At 47.7% G+C, this 14687-nt stretch overlaps 1 protein-coding gene across 1 annotated transcript in view; it reads left to right on the plus strand.

Annotated features, from left to right (window-relative positions):
- The window catches only part of CHCHD3 (coiled-coil-helix-coiled-coil-helix domain containing 3), a gene marked incomplete at its 5' end in the record, with an annotated part of 106946 nt that extends 101695 nt beyond the window's left edge, over positions 1-5251 (plus strand). The window contains one exon of the mRNA XM_009071442.1: positions 4971-5251. Within this exon, the coding sequence (XP_009069690.1) occupies positions 4971-4997 (27 nt within the window). The remainder of the gene's footprint in view (positions 1-4970) is intronic.
- Between the last annotated feature and the right edge of the window lie 9436 nt (positions 5252-14687).

Here is a 14687-nt window from a genome sequence, read left to right on the forward strand (position 1 = left end):
AAACATGGAGGGATGCCTCAAACCTGATTGTTCACCAGCTGGAATCCTTCATTATTCTGCCTCATGTTCTCTGAGGGTCTAAGATTGCCCTTTATCTGGTCTCCACCCTCTCTTCCATTTTTTTAGGGCATGGGTGTCACTGCAGATTCAAACCTTTATGCTTTATCAGTGCAACATAAGGGAAAATGACAGTAATATGTACATCTTTCAGTCAGAAGAAGCTAAAATGTCTAAATATTACTCATTTTTCTCCAGCTGACTTCAAATTCAGAGGTGCATATGTTTCATAGTATGTTAAGGGGTTGGAATGGACCTTAGAGATCATCCTCCCTGGGCAACCTGTGGCAGTGTCTCACCACCCTCACAGGAAAAAACTTCTTCCTAGTGTGTTGACCTGCTCTGTGTTCTCAAACAAGGCAGTTGGCAACGTGCTTGTAGATCATATGCAGGATATGTAAAGAGGGCTTAAATAACTCTACTGATCTTTATTTCTGCTAAAATATATGAGTTAATATTTGAACATCTGCAGTCGCACGTTCTAATGTGTTAGCAGAGACCCAGTGAGCACATCTCGTGTTTGATCATGATAATAATATTCACTGTAGTTAATTCTGCCTGGACAGAAAAGCTGTAAGACTTTGACAATGATCATCCTCAGTGACCTTTTTGCTGTTGCACTGCTGCAGTCTTGCTCTGGTATTCCTGAGGATCCTTTGGGGGTAGCACTGCTCATGGTCCAGTGCTATGTGAGACATGAGAGTGTGGCAGAGCTGGAGCTGTGCCTCGATCAGTGAGGTCACCCTGTCCCTTCCAAAATCACCTCCTTTAATAGAACCTTCCTTGATTATTTGTTGTTCCATCCCTGGGAGTGTTCCAGGCCAGGTTGGATGGGGCTTGGAGCAGCCTGGGCTGGTGGAAGATGTCCCTGCCCATGACAGGGAGTTGGAACCAGATGGTCTTTAAGGTCCTTCCAGCCCAACCCATTCTGTGTTGCCATGATGTGTTCTCCTGCCCATTTGTTCATGCACTGGGCTCCTGAGAGCTTTCATTTCATGGAATCATTAGGTTTGGAAAAAACCTCTAAAATCATCAAATCCAACCATTCCTAGCACTGCCAAAGCCACACTGACCATGTCCCCAAGTGCCACATCCTCACACCTGTTAAATCCCTCCAGAGATGTGACTCCAGCACTGCCCTGGGCAGCTGTGCCAGGGCTGGACAACCCTTTCCATGAAAAAGTATTCCCTAATATCCAATCTAAGCTTCCCTGACACAATTTGTGGCCATTTCCTCTTGTCCTGTCACTTGTACAATGTATTAGGTTGGTATATAGTGGACTAGACTCTCACTGTGGTTTGCAGCATCTGCAGCACTAATTTACTCTAGTTACAATTTTATCTCATTTTTTAAAGTAACAAGAAATGAGATTAATTACTTATACGTGTTTAAGCTCTAACCAAAGTTTGTATCTGATAGGGATTTCTTCAGAAGACTGTGATGAGGAATTAATTCATGTTCAGAAGGTTCAGCAAAAGGAAATTGCATAAATCTGAGCATTAGGTTTTTTGAACCCTTTTAAACACCTTTTTTTTTTGTTGGAAGATCTTCATCCAAGCCTGTCAAGTAGTTAAAAGTGTTTCCTAAATGTTTCTTATTCTGTTTCACACATGCTTCAAGATGAGAACTCTGAGAGGTTTCTCTTCTGATGACAGAGAAGGAAAAGCCTTTTATGATGGAAATATTTGTGAGCAGGAGCAATTGTTTTTCCTAATGAACATCATTTCTCTCCAGCTCATCCTCCCTGTGCTGCAGCTGTAATTGTAATTATTTTCACTCACTGCTTGCCCACAAGTCCAGACATTACTTTGAAATAATTCCTTAATGCTGCTATAAAATACTCCAAATGACTTTCTCTGCCTGCTTGGGTGGAAGGCACAGGATGGGGGAGAAGCAGCAGATTCAGAAACGAAAAAGTTAACTGACAGTGGCTACAAGAAACAAAGGAAGAGGCAAATTTGCTAGAGGGAATAGAGCAAGATATTGCAAAGCAAATAAGTGAACTAATCCGATTTCCTGGCGCTGAGGCTGAGCACTTGTGCCCAGGCTGAGCACACTCTGTGCTTTTCATAAATTGAATTTATTGACTCCTCTTTCTTCCCTATCTTGCTTATAATTATCTCCCTCTCTCTTCTGTGTGCTCCTTATTTCTCATCCTGTCTGTAATCTCATGTCTCTATCTGTCCTTTTCTCCCCTTCTTAGAAAAGCCCAGAGAGCTGTTAATTCACAGGAGTTTGACACATTGTCGTATCTTCCCTTGAAATCTCTTCCCAAAGTCAGGAGAAGCCAGAGAGAGAAATTAAACTCTATTATTAATGTTTGCATTTTATTAGAACAGTAATGGAGAGAAAAAACTTCCCTAATGGAGCCATTAAGGGGAAGATAGCAGGATTGCTGGGGCTGGAGGTGCTGGTGCTGCCTGGAATTCAGTGTTGCTTTGCTCTCAGATATGAAGTTCATTTGGGTAGGGATATTGTCACTTGTCTTCCTTTGGGGTGGGTTAGAAGATGTAGGAGCAGAAAGATTGTTTGGGGCACAGAGGGGATGGAAATGCAGCAACTTGTTTCTCTGGTGACCACATGAAGCCACGTGAGGAGCAGCTGAGGTCACTTGGCTTGTTCAGCCTGGAGAAGAGGAGACTGAGGGGAAACCTCAGCTCAGTCTGCAGCTTCTGCACGAGGGGCAGTGCAGGGACAGCTCTGAGCTCTGCTCTGTGGGACCAGTGACAGGAGCTGAGGGAATGGTTGGAGCTGTGTCAGGGGAGGGTTAGGTTGGATATCAGGACAAGGTTCTTCCCCCAGAGGTGTTTGGGCACTGAACAGCTCCCAGGGCAGTGGGCACAGCCCCAAGGCTGACAGAGCTCCAGGAGTGTTTGGCCAATGCTCTCAGGCACAGGGTGGAGTGTTGGGGTGTCTGTGCAGGGACAGGAGTTGGATCAATGATCCTTGTGGGTCCCTTCCAGCTCAGGATATTCTGTGATTCCAAAATTGGATGTGGCATTTATTTGTGCTGCTGCTGAAGTATCTCCAGCCAAACCAGTCACTAATATGAACCATCCAGTGGTATTTTATTCCACTCTTCCAACCACTGATATGGACAATGTGGCTGTTAAAATACCCATGTTGGTGATGTTTGACATTTTCTCCCTACCCTGTGCTGCAAGAAATCCTAATTCTTAGATAAAACCACAACTAGTCTCTGGTTGAGTGGATCTGTGCATTAATTTTCTAGTAAACTGTGGAATTTCAGAGGTTTGCAAGGCAGGTAAGATTGAAAAAGACTTCAAAGAATGGTCCCAACAGCTGCTGGTGCCTGACACAAAAATCATCCTGCAGCCTTGGAACCACTGCTTTAATGGGGAGTCCTTAATCAGTCATCCTAATGAGCATAAACCAGGACTTTAGCCTCATCCTCCAGGATTTTAGCCTCAGCCTCCAGAATTTTAGCCTCAGCCTCCAGGAGTTCTACTAGTCCAAGAGATAAATATGTGAAGTTAGTGTAGCTGGAAACTGTGAATTGAGATGCAACAAAAAGGCTTTTTTTTTTATGGCCACCATTTCCCACTGCCATAATTGAAGGAAGTTTATTATGGAAGAGTCAAAACAAGGTTCCCTCCATGATGTTAGGAAGAAACACCAGGGAAATATTTTCAGTACCCTAATTTATTAGGTGATGTTAAATGACAAAAGTCAGTGTAGAACACTAACCCCCCCCCAAATGCAGGTAAAGCCCTGGTACTTTCCCATTTGTCTGAAGATGCAATTTTGTGGGCAGAAATATGTGTATGATGAACAACTAGCTGAGATTTCCTTCCTTAGGCCACGAAACAAAAGCAGCACAATTTTTCTCAGCTCCCTTGAGAATTTCCTACATTCGCTTATGCAGTGTTAAATGGATGTATTCAGCCCAACAGTGGCTTCAAGCAAGTTTCTGTAGTCCCACAGCAAAAACAAAGCTTCCAGGTGAAGGAACCTTCCTTGGCTTTGTGGAAATCTCCAGGCAGATGTCATCAGGCTGAGATTGGAGGCTTTGGTAGCTAATCAAACTTGCCCATATTTAGGTTTGTAACAACACCCAGGGAGCATAAATCTTCCTCAGATGATTTTGTCAGCCTTCTCCACTGTGGGTTCTGGAGGGTGTTTGTGATCACAGGGACATTTACCAGCTGTTCATGTGAACACCCTCCTGCTCCTCAGGAGAATCTTACAGCCAGAAAGTTGTTAAGGTTGGAAAATACCTCGAAGATTGTCAAGTCCAACCCTTCCCCAGCACTGCCAAGTCCAACCCAAACCATTCCATGATGGTTTTGCAAGGCTTTGCAGGCAGGTGAGACTGGTTCAGAGGATGATCCCAACAGCTGCTGGTGCCTGACACAAACATCATCCTGCAGCCTTGGAACCACTGCTTTAATGGGGAGTCCTTAATCAGTCATGACTTCTAGTGAAGCCCAAGGTCAGTGCAGCATGTTCAGACTGTTGAGACTTTGATTATGACTCAGGAGCCAGGAAAGGAGCAGGTGGGGAGATCCTCAGTGTTGGATGACTTCAGGATCTGTTTCCTCAAGGCTGCAATGGCTGGGAATAGGATTTATCCTACTGTAAGGTCAGACCTTTTAATTTCCTTTCAATAGAGCCATGATAGCAGGAGGATGGATGAAAAGGGATCATGACTGTGGCTCTTCAGGCCTCCAGGTCACTGCCTCGAGTCCTCACATAGCTTCATTCTGCTCCTGTCACTTGTCTCTGTCATGTTGTGTTTGTCACTGGATTTTGTTCTGTATTTTGATTTTTAAAATGGCAAATCCCAGGAAGGAATTGTAGCCAGACTTCAGGGAGTGTCTGGAGTAGCTTGGAGTTACTGAAACGTGTGTTTCTCCCTGTGTCTTCCCCTCCCCTGTGCCCATTTCTGCAGCAGAGCATGCTCGGCAGAGGAGGATAAAGGCAATGTCCAAATCAAGCACAAGACCATCAACTAATTCCAGCAGAAGAGCTTTTTTCTTCCCCCCAAGAATGATATGACAGCCCATTTGCAGGGCAGGCCAATAAAGAGAAGACCTGGAAGAGCCATTTCAAGGGCAGCAACCATCCCAGCTCAATCAGTGTGACCATTTGAAAAGCCAAGACCTGGATCTTATTACTTCGGAAATGGCACATCGGAGGTACTGAGCGAAACCCTCTTATTGGTGATTGAAGGAAGGGAAAGAAAAGAACCTTTCACTGACCTTAGAAAGGGGAAATATCCTTCAAATGCTGCTATTTCTTTGTAGAATCTCCTCAAAAATGTCTCTCTGTCAAAGGCACAGGTATGTACCACGTGTTCCTCCGGGAGCAGAGCGGACGCTGCTCCTCACTCCGCAGCTCCTTCCTTGCTCCTGGGAGAGTTTCCCTTGCAGTGTCTAATTGTAAACCATGTTTTAACTTATTTCCCAAATGATGTAACTTAATGAAGTCTCTCTCCAGGCCTTCTGCTGGAATGATGTTAATGATCCAACACTTAAGATGTAACATGGCCTTTATTTACGGGAAACGATTCTGTTGTGCTCCTCACTCGTCTCAAGTACTGACGAATATGCCTCGCTCTGTACCAACAATAAATCTATTTTATGCACAAGATTGATGTTGCAGTCTGTCTCTCTTCCCACTTCTTGGAGGCTGATGGTGTTCCCTCTGCTGTGTCAATCATGTTCTCCAGCAGATGTTACTGCTGAAGCTTTAAAGCACAGACTTTTGTGGACAGCCAGCCTTGCTCTCAGGGTCTGTACTTACCTCCAACTGTTTTCCAGCACAGCAACCTCAGAGGTTCCCATGTGATGTGCTCTGATTCCTGCACCACCACTTCCTTTCTTGGAGAGCACTTGGGAATGGAGCAGCACAACCTCTTGTTGCCCAGAGAGGTTGTGGCTGCTCCAGCCCTGGGAGTGTCCCAGGCCAGGTTGGATGGGGCTGGGAGCAGCCTGGGCTGGTGGGAGGTGTCCCTGCCCAGGGCAGGGGGTGGAACTAAACGGGCTTTAAGGTCTCTTCCAACCCAAACCATTGTGGGATATATGAAAGGGCAAACAGCCCCCAAAAAGTAATGATGTGACATAAATGAGCAACATGCCTAGAGCTTTTCTGCTGATTATTTACCTGTTCTGCTGCTCTAATTGGCTGCATTGGAAGCACATCCTACTGAACAACTGTGAGTGCACCTGTGGATCTTATTTATTATTCATCCAAAATATTACCAGTGACTCTCCTAATTATCCAGATGCTTTGTGAGTACTGTTTAATTAAGGCTTAATTTTTATTTTTTGTGTGCTACAAAAAGAAGCTTTTGGGGCCTTTTTTTTCCCCACACAAAGCAACTGTAATGTCACTAGGAGAGGAGGATCCTGGAGCTCAGCATCAGGTGCTGAGAGAAGTAATAGGGACACCAGCAACATGTTTACACGGTGACTTGCTATAGTGTTTACAAATCAGCTAACGCACAAATTCTTCTCTGTAATGTTCTCTTTTGTAACAGAGAGCCAAGAAGTTGGCAGATCCATCCTTGCCAGACTTTGAGTTGGCAGCCAAGCGCAGCATAGAGGAAAAGCAGACGTTTTTCAGGCCAGATGATTCTGTACAGCCAGGAGAGAGGAGCTGTGTCGGGAAGGAAGGTCTCTGTTCCTGCCAAATGTTCCTTGGGTTCCCATCCTGACAGCCTTGAGCAATGGGAGTCAGTCTTGCCTGCTTTGTTCCGACTGTGTCTCAGACATTGTTGGAGGTGTTGTGTGCTTTGAACATCTCTGTATCAGCAGGATGACATGTGTGGCTGCAGCTTGGGGGATGCTGATGGTGACAAACTGGGTGGGGATGTTAAAACCCTCCTTCTTGTGGACAACTTTGTACTTTAAAGCAGAACTGCAGTTCTGGGCCCTTCAAGGAAGACATTGAGGTTCTGGAGTGTGTCCAGGGAAGGGCAGTGGAGATGGTGAGGGGTCTGGAGAGTGAGTCAATGAGGAGAGGCTGAGGGAGCTTGTGGGAGCTCAACCTGGGGAAAAGGAGGCTCAGGAGAGACTTTATTGCTCTCTACATCTCCCTGATAGGAAGTTGTAGCCAGTTGGGAACACCTGAACTCATCTCAGTGGATCCTGATCTCAGAAGGGCTGATGAGTGACATCTCCAGGGATGGCAGATGAAGGTGTGACACTCCTTTGCCCGTGGCAGAGTATTCTCTGGGTGCATTCAGGTGTTCTCCATGGTGGTTCCCAAGCTCTGATCAGCTGTAACCACAGGGCAGTGTTACCCAGGGCTTTAAATGCGAAATGCAGGATTGTAACAGCTGAATCAAAGCCTTTCATTGTTCTTTGCTCAGTGGCTGTGGAACAAATCACACATCTCTCAATGGTGTCAAAATAATCACAGCTCTCCCACTGGTGTAATTTAGCAGTGTGAGACTCTTTGAAGCTCTAGACTTTCTTTCCTCAGCAGCTCTGTGTGTCTGAGACAGATCACACCACCTTGCAGAGAGGGTTTGGGGTTTTGCATCCTGTCCCTGCAGTGCAGTTTTAAGCAATAGTTGGAATTAGCTTTAATGTGGAGATAGTTACAGTTGGGATACATTTTGCAGCTCATTTGGTCACTGCTTTGTTCTCTTTTAGATCCTGTGCCCTTCTTGAGGGACTCTAAAGAGTTCCAAATGGAGTTCCAGGTGGAGTTCCAGGTCACTCTCAGGCTTAGGAGGAATCCTCTGCAGGTCATGCCCAGCATGGTGGAACCAGTTGTGTTCCTGCTGTGCAAACAGTGACTTCCTCAAGGAGCTGAGAGCTGTTCTCTGGCCTGAGCACCCCTGGTCACACTGAAGTTCAAGAGAGCAGTGAGTGACTCCCAGACCTCAGCTCTGGAGAGCCCAAGGCAAGATTAGAGGTCTAGCAGATGAAAAGGGAGTAAGCTTGGGGAGGTGAGGTGCATTGACAGGGATGTTTTGCTGGGGGAGCATCCTGCTGTTTCCAGCTCTGTGTCTGTCATCTCGAGTCACCTTCCTGCTTGCTCTCAGCTGCTGTTCTCATCACAGGGAGCAGTATCAAACAGGGCCTGGGGCAAGAGCATCTTTAGGTTGATTATCAGTGCTCACCAGCCAAGGGACTGGGTCAACATCTACCCCTCCCTGTAGAAGAACAAGACATCCTGACCATGGTGGGAGGAAGACCATGGTGTGAAGAGGACCTGGGTCTACAAGTCCTTGCCAAAGAGCCAAGCAGGTTCCCAGAGATCATGAGGCACTGAGCCAGGGCTCCTCTGCAAGAATGTAAGCTCCATGTGAACAAAGACACCGGGTAATTAGAGAGGTAATTAGTTTGGTAATTACTAAGGTAATTAGTTTGATTCTCTCTCAAGCCAGTAACTGCTGGGAAGAGAAGCTCAGCCTTAGTGCTGGAGGGAGCACCTTGGATCTGGTGCTGCAGCAGCCCCTTGCTGGGTTAACCCTTTACCCTCCTGGATAGGAAGCAGCATCTGACATAGCTCAGAATGGGATGGTTTGGAGGAAAAAACAACCCGAACAGCCCTGTTTATAGAGGTCTTGTGCCCAAAAACTTCTGAGCCACCTTCTGATGACATGAAGTGCTTGTGCCAGAGTCAGGGATGACCTAAGGCAGCAGATTGCCCAGCAGTGATTTGCTGTTTGCTGCAAAGGTTTTACAGACCCTTCAGGCTGCTGAGGACACCTTTTGGGTGGGGACACTGCTTGGGTCACCATTTGGAAGTGTCATTGCTGCCCTTGGGAGATGAGGGTTGATCCCACACATCCCTTCACCCGTGAGCTGCACTGCTGGCTCAACAGAGCCATGTCACAGAAACATGGGATCATGGAATGTTTTGGGTTAGAAGAAACCTTAAAGCTCATCCAGTTCCACCCCCTGCTGTGGTCAGGGACACCTTCCACCCGCCCAAGTTGCTCCAAGCCCCATCCAATGTGGCCTGGAACCATTTCTACCAGCTTCGGGTGCAAATCAGCACCCGGAGATGAATTTTTTTCTGCTCATGTGTCACAAGAAATCAGAGTTATTTTCTGCCCACCCTACACAGGAAAACTCTCCCTCCTTCCTCTGCAGGTCCCGTGGGTGGATGGGGACAGAGCAGCTGTCCCCATGGTCCCTAAGTGAGGGCTGATGATCACACTGCAAGAGCTCATTTGGGAGGAACTGCAAGAAGCAGATCGAATCCCCAAGTAAATTGCAAGCTAAGCAGGTTCTAATTCATGTTCATCTGTTGCTGCTATAGAAATAGCAGGGCTGGGAGGGACTTGGCACATACTGGAGTCCACTATTCCATAAAACCTGATAGCCAGAAATTCTCACATCCCTTGAACCAGCTCATCTCCTTGCAGTGTTGTTCACAGGTTTATTTGGTTGTGGGATAGGGATTAGATCTGCAAAGGGTTCAGTGGGTGAAGGATAGAGGGGACAAGGAGATGAGTTAATAGACAGGAACCACTTTTCCTAGGCATGAGGATTTACTGGGTCTCTCCCCTATTTCTTCTGTCAGGTACCGAGGATTTTTCCTCCTCTCAGTTTTAATGTTATTAGTACTTGGGCTGTTTTGAAAAGGTCAAAGTCAGCTTGAATGTCTTCTGATCTGACTCTCTTAAACAGCAAGCAAACAAGAAATCTATGTTCCACCCTAGCTGCCTTTGAACAGCAGAGCCTGATGTGTTGTCCAGGTGTTTGCAGAGGTGAGTGAGGTCTGACAGAGCCACTGAGTGCTCATGGGCAGGGAAAGGCCTGGTGAGCTCTGGTTTTCTTAAGGTCCCACTCCTGGAGTCAGGTGGACTAACGAAAAACTTCTGCCTTTGCCTGGAAAAATTCCCATTTGCAGAGAGAAGTCTGTGATCAGGATCTCACTGCAGCTCCAGGAGCACAGAAGAGGAACAGAGCATGGATGTATTTGTGATTTTGCACTGAAGAAGCTGATCCTGGTGTTGTTAGCAGGAGCAGTGGGAAGTGCTGAGTGTGGGACACACAAGTGAGGCTGGAGCAGGTAGATGGGACACACTGATAGCAGGAAAACTCCTTTTTTAGCATCAAATGGGAGGGAAATCTCCCAGCTGCTGTTCCTTGGTCCCAGTGGAGGAGCAATTTGGGAATGTCCCAGCAAATATGAACCTGTGCTCTTTGTTCTTGCAGGTTGGGGGGAAACTGCTGGAGAGAGAGGAGGGGGGAGAGAGGCAGTGTCAGCAGCAAGGAATATTCAACAGCTCAGTAAAACCAGAGCTGGGTGTGAATCCCCTTGAGGCTCTGGAGTGGATGATGCTCTGGGAAGCAGAGTGTGTGCTGGGATCTGCCTGGCCTGGAGGAATCATTCCCTCAGTGCCCTGGGATGGAGAGGGCACCCGTTAGGGAGCCTGGGAAGCAGCAGCACTGTGAATCACCAGTAGGCTGGCCTTGTTGTGGGGGTTTTTTTCTTTAAATGGAAGCTTTTGAATCTGACATCACAGCACTTCTGGGGACTCAGAACAAGCTGATTGCTGCAGCTTGGGCTGCTGTTACCAAGGAGCCACAGAGTGTGTTAAATCCGTGTGCACCAAAGCTCAGGGACTCAGGGCTCCCCAGAGAGGTTCTGCTGTCTCTTGTGGGCACCTCCTGCTCCCTGGGGTCAGTCTGCTGGAGCTGGAGGTCTTCATGGCCTTTCCTGGTGCTGTCCAGTGAGGTTCCTGCAGGTCTGAGGGGACTCCATGCACGAGGTTATAGAATCATTAAGGCTGGAAAAGACCTTTAAGATCATCAACTCCAGCTGTCCACCAGCACCACCACCATGTTCACCATTAAACCATGGCCTCAAGTGCCACGTCCACGTGTTTTTTGAATACTCCAGATGGTGAGTTTCACAGAATCCCAGAATCAATCAGGTTGGAAAAGACCTCTGAGATCATCCAGTCAAACCTATGACCTAACACCACCATGTCAACCTGCCCCTGGACATGGCACTCAGTGCTCTGATCTAGCTGACAAAGTGGTGATGGGTCACAGGTTGGACTTGATGAGCTTGGAGGTCTTTTCCAACCTCAGTGCTGCTGGGATTCTATCATCAGGCTCTGTGTGTCTATTTTGAGCACTGCCGTGTGAATCCTTGAGCCTTTTCATGCCTCCATTTCCCCAACCTGATGGAAATAACTCTGTGAGGCTGGAAAATGCTCTGTAGGCATTGGAGGAGAGAATGTGTGGGCATGGAATGTTTAATCCACCCACTGAGAATGGGCTCTGTGCTGGTGTGAGTTTCTCTGTGTGTTTCTCTCCTATTTTTGAGCTTTGCTTTGCACAGGCTGAAGTAAGGAATTGGGTTTGATCTGTCCTGGAGGCACAGGTCACCATGTCCTCCCTGGGACACCTGTGCTTCATCACAAAGCTGAAGTGCCTCAGCAGCTCTGCCCTTGAGCTCTGCAGGTGTGAACCAGCAGAGCCCAAATAACCACTTTGCCCAGCTTGATTTAACAAGATCAGAGTACCTGTCGTGGCTGTCCCTGATGCCCTGTGGGATCGTGTGCTGCTTGCTCTGCTCCCTTGGGTCTCAGCCTGGACCAGTGCAATGCACCTCCTCAAGACTCTGAGGTGCTGAGAGTAGGCAAAGAGGTCCCCAAAGACCCTCAAAAGTTGCCTGTGGGATGTTCATGACCCTCCACCTTTTATTAGATGTGTTTAACGTGGTTGTGTTGAGGTTTTTTGGCCTGTTTTGAAATGATTATGTATTTTGGGGGTGTGTGATGTACAATCTGGCAAAGTTTGACATCCAACAAGTTAAAAAACAAGCAGCAGAAACACCAAACTGATGCTCTGTTCTGCCCTGGAGGTATCTTCAGCCCCTCCATGCCCTTCTCCTGGATTTCACCCTCTGGTTCTCCAGCAATCCCTTCCCCCAGGGAGAAGTTGATTTACAGCAGTACAGAGACATTCATCCTGGCAGAGGTCCATCTCAGCTGGCCCTGGGGAGGCTCATTTCCTCCTGCTGCTGGGGAGGAGGGAGAAGGTGAGGGCTCTGGGCTCCAAGACAGGCTCTAAGTGGCCTCCTTCGTTTTGAAATCAGGTTCCTGCTCAGAGGTTAATCATTTCAGCTCTGAGCCTTCTTAAGAGTGGTGATTAATCCCCTGCACATACAGTAGGATCATGGAGAAAAAAATACTACCATGGCACTGGCCATATTTCCCCCCCCCAGTGATGAGAGCTATTCATAACCCAACAGCCCTGCAAGATTCCAGTTACCACACAGCATTGTGCATAAAAACAATCTAAAGGTGTTTTGTTCCCTGGTTTCTGGTGGGGGAAAAAAGTCTTCAGAGAAAAGTAATTGTTGGCTTAAAACTTCAGCCTGCATTCAGCAGCAATCCATCACCTCCCAGGGTGTTTTGAAGCTCAGGTTACTCAATATTCAGGCTGGGAATCCTCAGTAGGAAAGAACAGACTAGGGGGAGTGTGAAATATTGCCAGGGAAATTCTCTCTAACCTGCTTTCATTTCATGCCATTCTCTTGGCTAAGGGACTCAGTGGAGGGAAAAGGAACAAAATCAACATTCTTTATTATGTTCCAGGCCTCAGGAAAAGCAGTTGGAGTGTGGTGATGTGAGGACCTGCAGTCTGACTCCCCCATACCCACCCTGGGAGGCTGAAATGTCCCTGAGCCCTGCTGAGGGTTTGTGGCTCTGCCAGAAGGACCAAACGGCCTCAATGTGGTCACAGACACGTTGGGGTTGAGGAGAAAGAGTTCTTCCTTCCCAGCCTCCTGGGAAACACCATTCCTGAGCTCTGCCTTCAGGGCCTGTGCTAAGGGACAACTCTGACACACTCAGGAGGTCAAGGCTCAATTAACCAAGTTCTGAATTACAAACTGCTGCTCTCAGCCCTGTCCCCTCCATGCAGGGAAAGTCTGAACTCTGTGCATCCTAACCTGTGTTTGTCTGAGCTCAGAGTCTGGAGAGACATGGAAATAAATGACTCACTGGCTGCAAGAGAAGTATTTAAACTCCTTCAAATGGTGTGTTTGATGTGCTGGAGGGGGAGTTGGAGGCAGAAGCAGCATTGATTCAAGAGTTCCCAGCTGGAGGTGATAAGAGTGGGTGGTACAACCATAAAATGCAATTACCCTGATGTTTTCTTTCCCTGTGTCTCTGCCAACTCTCAAGAGCCTGGTATGGCCACAGCAGCTGACAGAGGACAACACCTTGGGGTTGCTGAGCATCTTCTCTCCAAACAAACAGGTCTATAATAACCAGAGCAAGGATAAACACCAAATCAGAGTGTTTCTCCTGGATAAAGATCTCCTCTGAGTCTTCTGCCACGTTAGCAGCTGCACAAGGGCCAAGTTGAGTGTTTCTCAAAGCAAGAAAGTTTCTGGCTGTGGGATGATGGAGGTCAGTGGCTGGATGATGACTTCACTCATCTTCATCTCCCACGTTTTTGTGGAAAAAGAGGTGGGTAAAAGGGCAGATTTGGTGGGCTTGGATATATTTTGCAGCCTTGTATTGCCAACTCCAGAGAAGGTCCTTTCACAATAGCCAGGAGAGGGTTGGTGAGGGCTGTGACCAGCCCTTTAGCTCCTGCTGGTCTGTCAAGGTGAACAGACCCTCCATAGCTACAGAGGGCAGAAGATGCCACTGTGGGAGCTTTCCAGACCCTGCTATGTGCAGCACTACCTGCATTTAGTCATCCAGGCTTTGGTAACTCCAAATCCCATCTCTCCATCCAGTGTGATAAGGGAAAGGAGAGGTAAAAGCTGAGCAGGCTGAAGGTCACGTTGCCACAGGAGCTGGTCTGAGGTTCCTCACCAACAGGAGATGTGAGGTCCAGTTCCCTTCTCCTGCTGCCAGACATGGCAACTGGAGCTGTAGCTAACTCTGCAAGAATTCCAGGGACTCAATCCACAGGTTCCCCATGGGAACCACCTGTGAGCCACAGCTGCTGGGACAGGCACAGCCTGGCAGAGAGTCCTGGACACAGAGCCTGCCCTGGAGAATGGAGCCATTCTCTTCTTGAACCAGAAAGGGCAAGTGTGACCTATTTAATAATTCTTTACTCAGAGGGTGCTGAGACACTGGCCCAGGTTGCCCAGGGAGGCTGTGGCTGCCCCAACCCTGGCAGTGTTTCATTCCAGGTTGGATGAGCCTTGAGCAACCTGCTCTGGTGGGAGGTGTCCCTGCCCAGGGCAGGGGTTGGGGCTGGATGATCTCTGAGCTCCATTCCAACCCCTAAAATGCTCTGATTCTCTGATGGGACCCATCACTACAGCCCCCAGGAACTGCACACTGTGGGTCTGCATCCCTCCCTGCTGTCCTGGAGGAGTCTGTCAGCTCCTCTTGCTGGCCAAGCAGGGATTGGTGTCCAACCTGCTGCAGCCCGAGCCAGATAATTGATCAATAATCCGTGGCATAAAACTGGCCTGTAAAGCCGAGTTATATCTGGATCTCAGAGCAGAGTGATTGAAGGGGTGTCACTGGGAGCATCATAAGGGTTTATGTCTGGTAATATCTTGTAGAATAAAAATAAAAACTGACAAAACACCCTGAATTATCATCTGATAGGGAAGAGGCTTCTTGGCTGGATACAGTTACGCAGCAATGTCCACGTCGTTACTGTTGGCCGTAATTAACTCCCTGGTTGGCAAGCTCAGAAAAGAGGCTGAG

Source organism: Acanthisitta chloris, unplaced genomic scaffold (genome assembly GCF_000695815.1).
Source record: "Acanthisitta chloris isolate BGI_N310 unplaced genomic scaffold, ASM69581v1 scaffold7613, whole genome shotgun sequence".
NCBI lineage: Eukaryota > Metazoa > Chordata > Aves > Passeriformes > Acanthisittidae > Acanthisitta > Acanthisitta chloris.